The 12,507-nt window shown below is 55.3% G+C and overlaps 1 protein-coding gene across 3 annotated transcripts in view; it reads left to right on the top strand.

The window, feature by feature from the left end:
- Nucleotides 1–12,507, top strand: part of Tenm4 (teneurin transmembrane protein 4) — a 567,737-nt gene that overhangs the window by 190,194 nt on the left and 365,036 nt on the right. For all 3 annotated transcript variants that reach the window (XM_048361201.1, XM_048361200.1, XM_048361199.1), the window contains exons 4-5: nucleotides 4,503–4,790; nucleotides 8,001–8,270. In XM_048361201.1, the coding sequence (XP_048217158.1) occupies nucleotides 4,565–4,790; nucleotides 8,001–8,270 (496 nt within the window). In that variant the 5' untranslated portion in view covers nucleotides 4,503–4,564. The remainder of the gene's footprint in view (nucleotides 1–4,502; nucleotides 4,791–8,000; nucleotides 8,271–12,507) is intronic.

Below are 12,507 nucleotides of genomic sequence, written 5' to 3'. Positions count from 1 at the left end.
CATGGTGTAGCCACCGTAATTAGCCCACAGCCTGCATTGACAGAGCTGCTAGTTGTTCCTTCAGTGAGCATTTATTTGCTACTTTAGCATCCCAGAACATCTTCCCCTGCTTTAAAGTACGTTTAAGGTAATAATGACAGAGTTTGTTGGGTAGATCTCACCAGGCAATAACACAGATTGCGTTGGTAGTAATCATTTTCCGATCTTCCTTATGTCAACCTAGAACATTACAAATGACAGACGCATCCCACTAACCTGGCCTTCTGGAATGAGCGGCCGCTGTAGGGCCACACAGCTAGGAGGTGGCCAGAGCAGAGCGTGGGAAGGTTTGGAACCGGATACGTCCAGCTCTTGATCCTCTTGACAGTGATTTCAAGCCAATTATTTAACATCTCTAAGTCTCCGGCTCTACCATGGGCCAGGGCAAAGGTGTGAAGGTGGGAATAGTACAGAAGAACTAGGCTTCACTCATGATGGTCCGAGTAACATGGGAGCTGTTCACCAGTAGATGGATGGTGGTGATGATGTCGACTGCTGATGGACAGACAGGCACCTAAGCTGTGTCAGGGGTCAGGAGCCTTGTGGGAAAATGGTTTAGATGAACGGGCTTTAGTGAAGAGATTGAGGTGTGGTAGGCCTAAGAAGCCAAGTAACCACGCACCATGTCAGAATCTGCTCCAAAAAAAAGTGTAGATTACTGACTTGCTACGTCAGGCTTTCAGCCCGAGGTGCCTTTCAAATTCAAAAAGAATATACATAGCAATCCCTCTGGTTCCGTTTCAAAGGGTTTCCATGCCAGTGTCTTAGGTTAGGATAAGAAGAAATGAAGTGCTTACCGAGCAGTTCTCTTCCCTTAGTCGCTCCATGGGTCTTCCGGGAGCACCGTCGGTGCCCTGCCTGCCCTCCAGGAACACGGTAGGGGAGAGGCCGTCACACCAGCAGACCAGCGAGGTGGCTACCTGTGTTGTGACGCAACATCACGCCCAGAGGCACAGAGCAGAAACGCAGGATTCATGGCCAGGAAAGAGCCAGTGCCCAGTGAAGTGAAATGAGACCGTGTGGATGAGGAATCACCTTCCCTTTGGCCAGGAAACTGAAGTTCGTTCTCGAGAATCACAGGGTACGGGAGCGTACGCAGGTCACTGGCCTAACCTGGGCAGTGGAAAGTCATCTGGAACAGGGTGTAAGGCAACACCGTTGGTGTGCCAAGTTCAAATCCCTGGGTTACAACTCTGGCTCTTGGTAAAGAAGCAAGAGCTATGTCACCATGCCCAGGATGCTTAACCTCCCAATTTCTCATCTGTGATTTGCAATAATCCTAATTTCCAGCTCTCAGGATTAGCATGAGGATTCAAAAGTGTTATCACGTAGAAATGTTTCAAATAAGCACACTGTCACTCACACACACACACACACACACACACACATATCTGAGACTAAAAGCTACTAATAAAGTATATATGCTATTATTGCTCACGCTGTAATTAGCATTAATATGCGCGATTAGTGGCTAGTGTTAAGGATGGCTGGTGTTAATTGAGTGCTTATTCTTACCAGCATTATTGTTCCTGGAGTTTGGAAGGGCCAGAGGGCACAGAGGCTGCTGTTACTAGAAACCCTCAAACCAACGAACACCTTGGATTGAAAGCCAATATAGGGCTGCGGCAGCAATTTAGTTTTTTTTTTTTAAACACTTGCCCTGGCTGGGGATATGGCCTAGTGGCAAGAGTGCTTGCCTCGTATACATGAGGCCCTGGGTTCAATTCCCCAGCACCACATATACAGAAAAAACGGCCAGAAGTGGCGCCGTGGCTCAAGTGGCAGAGTGCTCGCCTTGAGCAAAAAGAAGCCAGGGACAGTGCTCAGGCCCTGAGTCCAAGGCCCAGGACTGGCCAAAAAAAAAAAAAACACCTGTCCTTTTATTTTTACTTATTTATTCCAGAGCTGAGGACGGAACTCGGGGCCTTGCACTTACCCGGCAAGTGCTCCTCCGCTGAGCTAAATACCCACAGCAGCAATTTAGAGAGTTATAATCATTCTTTAAATAAAAAAAAAAAAAACAACTGGAGGAGAATGAATGGGAAGTGGCTTATCATGCAGTCAGTCACTTTTGAGAGCCGTTCTCTGCCTCAGACACGCAAACACACACGGTCACACCCCTCCGTGTGTGTGTTGGGTCTCAGCGGGAGATGCTTCCCTTCCCATGGCTTGCGGCGAAGAAGGTTTTCTTGCCGCCGCAGTAGAAGGCACAGTCCCAGATCCTTGTGATCCTACCTCTCAGAACTCAGGGCAGCCATCACCGGAGCCGCCGCTGGCAGGAGACTGAGTATCGAGATGGCAGAGCCCAGTACCCTGTCTTACAGTTTGGTTTTTATTTACTCTGAGTCCAACTCTTTGCCTAATCTCCAGAGATATTAAAGAAACAAACAATGCTCATCCATCGTAACTGGCTGTGGGCAGAGCCATCGTCTATAATGGCACCGATAAGCCCCTAAGTATTTATACGCTGTAGCATATGCGGACCTATGGGAGTTTACAGTAGACACTTGGCTTATATGATCAATTGCAGACGTGGAGTGCTAACCTAGACTAAAGTGATGCACTTTCCAGGCTATGACACGGGAACCCATTTGACTGGGTCTAGTAACTATCTGGGTTTTTTTTTAAATTCAGGGCTTTCTGCTTACTAGGCAGGCATTCTACTACTTCAGTCATCCTCCTACTCCTCAGTCCTTTTGCTTTTAGTTTGATTTCACAGAGAGTGTCTCTTGCTGCCTCAACCTCCCAAGAAAATGGTATTACAGGTGTGTGTCACCATCTCTGGCTTCTATAGAACTCGCTAACGAGGCAGGGTTTTTGCCCTGGAGCTGTGGGCTAAGACCTGCCCTGGAGAACCTCCTGCCTTTGAGGTCTTAGGAGGGAATAGAGTCAGAGGGCTGCCTCCGGTGATCACAGGCAGAACTGCTGGTCTTCAGATCAACCCTGACCCATCAGTGCGTTTGGCTTGGCCTGCAGACGTATTTTTCTGTTAAGAAAAAAAAAAACACATATATAATGTCTGAGCTGGAGACACGGCTCCATGATAGAGCTGCTTAGTCAGTGTGGGGCCCTGAGTTCAAATTCAAGTATCCTCGTTATCTTTTTAAGATGAATTTTTTAAAAAGGAAAAAAGAAGTAATGTTTAGAAAGCATATAGTCTATGTCTCGCTACAGATTTCCAGCCTGTCCTAAAAAATAGCCACCCTGCCCCATGCTTTTACACCGCAACATAGCCATCAGCCAGGAGCCCCGCAGGCGTGGGACCCCACAGAAGCTACGTTTTTTCAGAGAGTTCGCGCTCCGCTGTGTCTCTCACAGCACCACCAGACAAGGGAAGGTTTTGAGCATCCTCATTGTTTGAAAACTGGACCCACGCAAGGCCAACACTAGGAAAGTTGTAGGTCTCGAGAAAAACAAGAGACCTGTGTATCTTTTGAAGGATGCTATGTTTTCCTCCCGGCCCTTACAATGTTGTGCTAGCCTGAAGCTAAAAGAAAACATCTGGAAGGAGAATGAAGATCCCAGGTGTCAGGACCGGGCAAAAGGGCCAGGCAGGGGAAAGAGAAAGAGCCACTTGAGAGGATTCTTGTGCGCACTAAGCACAGGAGGTTGGCGTCTCTGCGAGACAGAAGAGAACAGGAAAAACCCAGCCAGGCCTGGGTTCTGGTTCCGTTACTTGCAACTAGATGCCCTTGGCAAGGTTTCACATCTTGTCGGATGGGGGTTGGCGAGCAGTCTGATGAAAGAAATGTTTACGGCGCCTACTGTACAGCAGCCCTAGATTCCGGCGGGCGCTGTGGCTCATGGGTGAGAACTTGCGGTGAGGTGTGCTCACCGGCTGTTCACAAGCAGCGTGTAGCGGTGAGTGCGGGGTTGGCTGGTAACGCACACTTGGGCTCATTTCCAGGAGTGGCCGGCAACCATTGTAACATCCCGGGTCCTGTGAGTCGATTTCAGGATCGGTTATGCAAAGTGATTCTCCTGCGGCCTGCATGTTCATTTCGCAATTTCCGTGTGTGTCCGTGTGTGTGCACGCATCACATGTGAGCGTGTGCACACTCAAAGCTTATGTTTTACCACTGGAAGCACAGCTCTGCTTTCTGGCTTTGGTGGGGGGGGGGGGGGTTCATTGGAGATGTGAGTCTCGTAGGCTTTCCTGCCGGGGCTGGCTTTGAACTACAGTCCTCCCATCTCAGTCCCCTGAGGAGCTAGGATTCTAGCCGCGCCAAGGGGCCGGGGAGGCCGGCTTTCTCTCACAAGGTGGAGCTCTCAGTCAGGCCCCGTCCCCACGGGGACAGTCAGCACCCGGCGCGGAGCCACAGACCCGGGCCTGCCGGGTGGCGGCGGAGCGGGGCTCCCCGGGGGTCATCACCGGCATGGCAGGTGTCTCCAGGCCCAGACCCCCCCCCACCCTCACCCCAAGGCTGCCGCCCACCCCCTGATGGTTGCCTCCCATGTTGCAGGCCCCTCGGCCCCGAGGGAGGCGCGGAGGCAGCTGGGCGCGGAGGCCCCGGGGCTGGAGGACATGGACGCGAAGGACCGGAAGCCGTACCGCTCGCTGACCCGGCGCCGCGACGCCGAGCGCCGCTACACCAGCTCGTCCGCCGACAGCGAGGAGGGCAGGGCCCCGCAGAAGTCCTACAGCTCCAGCGAGACGCTGAAGGCCTACGACCAGGACGCGCGCCTGGCCTACGGCCGCGCCAAGGACGCGGCGCCGCCGCCGCACGAGGCCGAGGAGTTCTGCCGCGCGGGTGAGGCTCACGGGGGGGCGAGGGGGGCGCACGGGGACCGCCCGGGGGGGGGGGGAGCAGGCCAACCGAGTCGCCAGGCCCCTTGGCCCTTGGGTCTGGCTGGCACAGGCCGGGCCCGTGGTTCGTCCTCATGTTGCTGCTGAGCCCCGGCAGGGGCTGGGCAGAGTCAGGGGTCAGGAAGCGGGGGGGGGGGGGGGGGGGGCCGGGGGGGTGGCAGCCCGCCGAGGCCCCGTCCCCACCGGGCTGGGGGTGGGTGCGCGCCTCTGGGGGTGCCGCAGCGGTGAGGATGTCACGGGATGGCGTCTCGGAGCTGGCGAGCGGAGCCAAGCGTCCGTTCTCTGGGTGTCAATTCACTCAGCAACCCAGCTCGGCGCCTCTCTTTGGTGCCTGCCAAACCCCGAGGCCTGGGAGGAAGACGTCTCCGAGATGAGCTGACCCTGGAGCTGAGTTCAGAGCATCCTCTCCGCACCCGACTCTTCCTCTGTACCCCGGGGCCGCCCTCCGCCCCGCCCCAGGGAAACTGCACTGGCCCGACACGGAGCCCTTACTTACCCTGGCACTGGGTTGTAGTTTCCCAGCTCCTTTTCTCCCAAGATGCGTGTTGCTCCTTGCCTGTCCATCCCCCTTCACTCACGGCCCCGCCACCCTGATGCCTCAGATGTTTCTGTCTTTCTACCTGCAGGGCCTTCGCGAGCCCCCTTCCAGGCCCCGGCAAGTGACTGGCCCTCAGAATGTATGACAGCCGGGCCTGACTCTGCCTGCCCTCCTCCCCCCCCCCCCGCCCTCCTCCCCCCCCCCCTCCGCCCCCTTCCACAGGGAGCATGGTGATCGTGCTATCTATTTCTTACAGTTACCCCAGACTAAATCATTTGCTTAAGATCACGGAGGGGGAAAGAGCTGGACACGCGCACGCACACACACACACACGCACGCACACACACACACACACCCCATGACCTCATTTCTGTTTCCTCCCGCACATCTGGATCCACACGAAAGCTGTCCCATTAGCTGCCTTTCTGGCTTGAAAAATGAGGGCTCTCTAGCCCTTCCCAAGCTTTGATGAAGAGCTCAGGCCCTGGCATCAGACAGATCTGGATTTGAATCCTGGTTCTGCCACTGTTATGACTCTCGGCCTCTTTACCTGTGCAAAGGGATAATCGTCGCGGGGAGTAGAACCAGCATGGGGACGAGTGGGGACTGTAAATAACGTGCTTGACATCCATGCCCGGCATGAGGCAGACATTTCATAAATGCTACCCACTAGTCACTGTCACCTCTAAGTCTTGGTGACGGGAAGGGGGAAGATCACTCAAAGCATCCTCCTAGCTCTGTCCTGTCTGTATTTGAACAAAGCTCTATATAACCTAGCACATGAGGCTCAGAATAGGAGCCCGTCGTGGGTTTGTTGTTGGTGATGGTCATAATAGTACTGGAGTTTGAACTCAGGGACCTTGAGCTTATTAGGCAAGCATTCCACCATGAATCCACACCTCCAACCCCAGATTCCTTCTGGTCTGTGTAAAGAACAAGCATCCGCATGCAGTCGTGTGCACAGTGGCTTACACAAGTGCCATCCTAGATCCCAAACACCTTTGAGGGCCACAAGGCCTAGGTAATCAGCCCCTTTTAGAGACAAGAACAGGCCGAGCATGGTTGTTCGTACCTGTAATCCCAGCTACCCAAGAGGCAGCTATAAAAAGGATCAAGATCCACTGCAGGGGGGGAAGGGGAAGCATGAGATCTTCTCTTAAAAGAAAAAATAATTAAAGCACAACAGATCTGGAGGCGTGACTCAAGTGATAGAGCATCTGTCTAGCGAGTGCGAGACCCTGAGTTCACACCCCAGGACCACGAACAGACAACCGCTGACGCTCAGCCCCCTGGCATCAAGGCCCGTTTGACCTTACGCGTGAGAGGAACCGCAGCTTGGGGAAATTGGAGGCAGAGGAGTCGACAAGGGCTGGGCGCGGAGCTGTCAGAACGGAGGCCGGGGGACCCAGGGAGGGGGAGGAGAATCTGGGGTCCCCAGCTGAACACTTCCCCGCTTGAGAAGTCCAAGGTGACTGACTGCCTGGGCAGCAGACGTGGGCCCCAGCGCCCCGTGGCTCTCTGCGCCCCCCCCCTCCCGGTCTGGGCTCTCAGGCCTGCCAGGGCGGGCGAGCCACCTCTGTGCTCGCTCGAGTCCTGCTCCGCACAGTGTCGGCTGCGGGTGTGGGAGGGTGCGGGTACCCGCGGGCTGCGCAGGTCTGGTGGTGAGGCCGGGGGCACGGTTGTGAGCTCATTTCCCACACGGTCGGTCTCCCCGGGACGCGGCCTTACCGTCCTCGTCCAGTCTCTCTCGTCCCCGTCGCCCGGGGTATGTCTGGGAACAGCAGACACGCAGGAGAAGTTGCCCTTCCATGGACACCGGATTCGCTTGTGTCCCCATGGAAGCATCCACCCACGAACCCCTCCATTAATTCTCCCCCACACCTTCCCCAGCCTCCGTCCTGGGCTTCGTGTGCCCTGAGGAGAGCCGTCGCTGCTCACTCTCTAGCCCACCTCTCCCTGGGGTGAGGTGCCCCGTATCTGCACACACCCTTTCCACTGCCAGCTGGTTTGTTCTGCTCCTGAACAGCTCCCAAAGGAGCCTCTGGTTCCAGGGGACCCCATCGCTGGCATTCACCAGGCTTCTGCTGATTATCCTCCCTGAAGGATGGGAATCTCCATCCCACATACCAGGCATTTATTGAGCTCCTTCTGAATGCTGGGTTTGACCTCGGACGCAGAGATTTAGGAATAAGCAAGACAACGGTACCATCCCACGGCAGAAGGGGCAGGATGACCCCGCTGAGCAAGGACCGGGGCAAGGACTTTGAGGGGGGATCTGGGCAGAAAGGGCGGTGACGTCTTCACAGGGGCAGGTCTGGGGGGAGACCTCGCAGAGGAAGTGACATCCGAGCCGGCTTCAAAGACACAGAGCATGCGCCAGGCACGGGTTGCACTTAGGAGGCAAGCGGGGGGTCCCGCGTGGAAGGCCAACTTGAGCCAAACCGCAAAGACCTGTCTCAGAATAACAAAGACGACACTGATCGTGTGGCTGGTGGAAAGACCCCAGGAGACGTGGCTGGCCACGAGTTCAAACCCCAGCGGCGAATCCCAGGCTGGGGGGGGGGGGGGCGGCTCTCGTCCCCGCTCCCTGACCCGTCTCATCCTGTCTCCTCCCAGGCACCAATTTCACCCTGCGCGAGCTGGGGCTGGGCGAGGTGACCCCCCCCCACGGGACCCTCTACCGGACGGACCTCGGCCTCCCCCACTGCGGCTACTCCATGGCGGCCAGCTCGGACGCCGACCTGGAGGCGGACACGGTGCTGTCCCCCGAGCAGCCGGTGCGCCTGTGGGGCCGGAGCACGCGGTCGGGACGCAGCTCCTGCCTGTCCAGCCGGGCCAACTCCAACCTCACGCTCACCGACACGGAGCACGAGAACACGGAGACCGGTGAGTGGCCCGCGCGGCCTGGCGGCTCCGGGGCTGGGGCTTTCGTGACCGTCGGATCGGAGAATGGTGGACAGTCCGACCGTCCCTTCGGGCGGCCTTGGAACGTGAGGTGTTGGAGGGTGAGGTATTACTGGTCAGGGCGGCAACGCTTGTCCAGAGGAAGACGTTCTCATGATCAGTCGCAGTGACGGCGGAGCTCGCCGCCAGCCGAGTGTTCAGCGTTGCAAATGCAGGGGGCCAAAAGCTGGGAGGTTTTTGGGTTTGGGAACCTTTATATATACTACTAGCTGGGCGTCACTAACCCAAAAGTCTGAACGAATAACGGCTCCAGAATCTTACAGGATGCTCCGAAGTTTGGGATTTCAGAGTATTCCAATTTGTCAGAGTAGGGCTGCTCGCGCTGTATGTACGATCCAAAGTTACCAAAGGAGTAGATTCAAATGCCCTTGCCCCCCTCCCCCCACATGAAGCGTTTGGGGGTGACAGACATGTGAATCGTCTTGATTTCATGCTTCTACAATGGATGCATGTGTTTATCAGAATATCCATCGTACCCCGCAGATATACACAGTTATCTGTCCATTAAAAGGAAATTTAAAGTAAATCGCAAAGATGAGGGGCATGGGTCAAGCTAGAGTGCTTGCCGAGCACCAGCTGGAAGGCCCTGGGTTTCACCCCGGCTTCTACCTGGCGTTGTGAGTAGCTGGCTAGGGACCCCGCGGGCCAGTTTCACGTCTGCGGCTCTGCCTCCCGAGCCCAAGAGAGAAAACAAAGCTAACCGTAAAGGATAGAGATGTTTTAGAGGCACATCTCCAAGAGGCTCCACCGGAGCCCTGACGAGGCTTAGCCTCTAGGGAGGGGTGTCCCCCTCGTCCCTGGGCAGTTTTGCTGAACCAGGCCGACCTTAGAGAGCCCTACTAGCGACAGCTTGGGGAGCGTGCCAAGGCCCAGGAGGAGTTCTTGTCTGTGGGAAGCCCAGTGAGGGGTCTGCCCACCCCCAACCACACAGGGGCCTGGGAAGGGCGCGGGGAAGGAGGAGGACTGCGGCACCCCCTACTGGCTTTCAGCTCCCATTTCTGGAGCCCAGTCCTTTCTGCCCAAGATCCAGGGAGAGAGCAGGACCGAATCAGAGCCCTAGGGCTTGCGTGGCTTGGTCCATGTGAAGAAGTCTCGAGGCGAGCTGTGCAAAATGAAAAAAAATCCCAGATCAGCTGAAGGGTCAGGTGGGAACTCATCCCTTAAAGAGCCTGGTACCACACACTCCACTATCTACGTATTTGCCGGAGCCGGGGGACCGGCAGATCCTGGGTAGAACCGTAGGGGCACGGTGACCTCCTCTCGTTCCAGCCAGTCCCGCGGGGCCAGCGCCCTCTCAGCCCCGGAGAAGCTTCCCCGCCCACCTCCCGTCAAGACCTAGGCCGAGGCAAGAGGTCACCTCTCCCCACCTCTCCCTGCACTGGGCCAGCTCACCACACTGAAGGGCAGCCCCAAGCCGGGGTCAGAGAGTGGGTGTGCTGAGGGAACCCAGAGAATGGCACTGGTGTGGGTGACTGCCATCCTCTCTGCCCCCTCAGTTTTCGCATCGAAAGAATACTTTAAGTGAAGTCAGCATCTGTCATCTTCTGAGAATTTTTATAGAATGACATCGGAAAGTGGGGTTTTTGGGGGGGTCCGAGTAATGAGAAAACTGGGTTAGATCCATTTAAACCAATTTCTCCTCTGTAGGACTTCTCCGAGCCTTTAAGATGTTCATGTATATGTTAGCAGATAAAACTACCAGCTTAAGACAGCACACACCCCCTCTGTTGGACCACAGGACCTTTCCTTCGCAGAGCACCTGGCTAGACCAGTGCTCTAATTCCTTCAGTAATAGCTGAGCCAAATGACCTGCAAACTCTCATCTGGACCCGGGATTCTGTTTTGCTAAGTACTGACATGCGTAAGAAAAAGTCCACGAGATGAAAGTAATAACAGGATTGAGAGTTAATAGCTGCTGGTGGTTCTGAGCACCCAGGAAGAGGGCGAAGCGCTTTGAGTAGATGATCTCATTTGCTCTTCCTGTAACACTTGGAAGCAGAATTTTATTATCTCCGTTGCATGGGAGAGAAAAAAAATGTAGCTACAGCCCAAGGAGGCTGCAGAGGTCACCCAGCTAGTGAGATGGTATTACAAGTCAGGGCTACTTAAGTCTGAAATCTTGACTGGTGTAGCCTTAGTTGTTCTGGCGAATTTTCTCCATACTGAAATCCTCAGGTCGTTTGTTCTTCTGCAAATCCCTTGCTATGGTGACAAATGATCGTTTTCCATAAAGTCATGATGGAATAAGGCAAGCACCACCCACACTGTATATTCCCCGAGAGCTGAATGGCAGCTGAAGTAAGCCTCTCTAGGGTGAGCATGAAGAGTCTCAGCCTTTGACGGTGGGAAGGGGCCGGGTAGATCCATCTCGCTTTGGTTGTCCCTTCCACACGTGAGCACGAAGTTCAGCTGTGCTCAGGGCAGATCCACGGGCAGGGGAGGTGGGAAGGGAGTCTAACAAGGGACGCTTGCCCCCTCCATCCTTTCCAGACCCGCACTCCCAAAAAAACCTGACACCTCCATGGTGACTGAGCGTCCATCCATGACTCTGCTGGAAAATAACAGTAACGCCTTTGGTATTTGCCATTCTACATTGGTCAATCGCAGGAATTGATCGCTTTCGCTCACTGGTTAGGTTCACAGCACTCGTGCTCTGTAACACTGAGGCTCGGAGAGGTGAGGAACACTCAAGGTGCCACGCGGCTAGGGGAACTGGTTCCTGGACCGTGGAGGAGATTTGGCCTCATGGTTGGGTGTACCGGTCCTAGCTCCGAGGTCTCAAGCGAGTTCACCTCACCTCTCTTAGCGGTAGTTTCTTCGTTTTCAAAACAATATGCCAGGGCTGGGTTGCTCATTACAAGAAGAATCCCAAGTAGCCTGTAATCCCAGCCGCTTGTGAGGCTGAGATCCAGAGGACAGAGGTGGAAGCCAGCCAGCTCTGGGGGAATCATGTGCGTAGTAACACGTCTCTACGAGCCGGGTCCTGGCTCTCTTCATTCTCCCTCTCCTCTTCCTGCCCTTCTCACTCGCTCATCTTCCTCTGCTCCATCCAGTTCTCCCTCTCATCCTGCCCCCAGCTCGCTCTCCTTTTCCTTGGATGAAAACTTGGATCCCTCTTTCACAACAGGGCCCAGTTCCACGGACCATGTTAGCTACAAAGCACATCGTGGTAGGTCCAGTGTGGAGGGATCCAGAGAAGCCAGAAACCTCTGCTAAGAGCCCCGGGCTAGAGATACACAATGGCCTTTGATCCACATTAAAGTGCATCCGCATTCCCGTTTGCCACATAGGAAAACTGAGCCTCCACAATGCTTAATTGATATGACAAGAAGTCATTATGTCAGCCAAGCTAGGACTCGAACTCAGGTCCCCCTTCCCGTCTCATCTGAGCCTTTTGCTTGCCTCCATTTGGGTCGGTGAGCGTTTGGAGGTCGCAGTTGCGGCCAGCATTGATGGGCAACCGGGAGCTCCAAGAAGCAGATGGACGAATAGGAAATGCAAAAGCATCAACAACCCCAGCCGCCCCCACCCACCAGAGCATCGACCCTGCCTCCGCACGCGACCTTGCATCCATCAGGACTAATTGTCAACAGTATTGACGGCCGTGGAGGCTTTCGCTGAGGTCACGCGGATGCTGCATGCGGCTGGCATCAATAATAACTTTTATGGGGTCCATTAAAGCCAATTTTTGCCCCTGAAGGTTAATGTCAGCAGCTTTTATGTCACTGCTTAATATCTAAAATAAATACAGAATTGACCGGGTAAGGTAAACATAAATCTTCCTCCTTGGGCATCAGAAAGAGCCAGCCGGGCGGGAGGGTTAGCAGGTAGCGGGCTGGGGGGCGATGAGAAGAAGCCGGCGTGGCAGGCACACAGTCAGCGCTCGGTAAGTGGGGTTCAGGAGGCCGATGCTGAAAGGGGGAGCAGCGTCCCCGCCCGCCGCCGCGGGCTCAGCGTGGCGCCGCGTCTCTCCCGCCAGCTCCTTCGGCTCCCGTCCGCACTTGGTGCGAAGGCCCTGCGGAGTTCCTCCGGTGTGCCGTGCCTCGTTTGGCTCTAGACGTGGAAAGCGGAGAAGTCGTCGGAGCGGTGGAGACGCAGCCAGCCGGGGCCCTAGACTGTTCAGCAGAGGTGTCGAAAGACTGGAAAGAACACTCAGTTC

Source organism: Perognathus longimembris, chromosome 13 (assembly GCF_023159225.1).
Source record: "Perognathus longimembris pacificus isolate PPM17 chromosome 13, ASM2315922v1, whole genome shotgun sequence".
In the NCBI taxonomy this organism is placed as follows: domain Eukaryota; kingdom Metazoa; phylum Chordata; class Mammalia; order Rodentia; family Heteromyidae; genus Perognathus; species Perognathus longimembris.
This window is presented reverse-complemented; position numbering and strand designations above follow the sequence as displayed.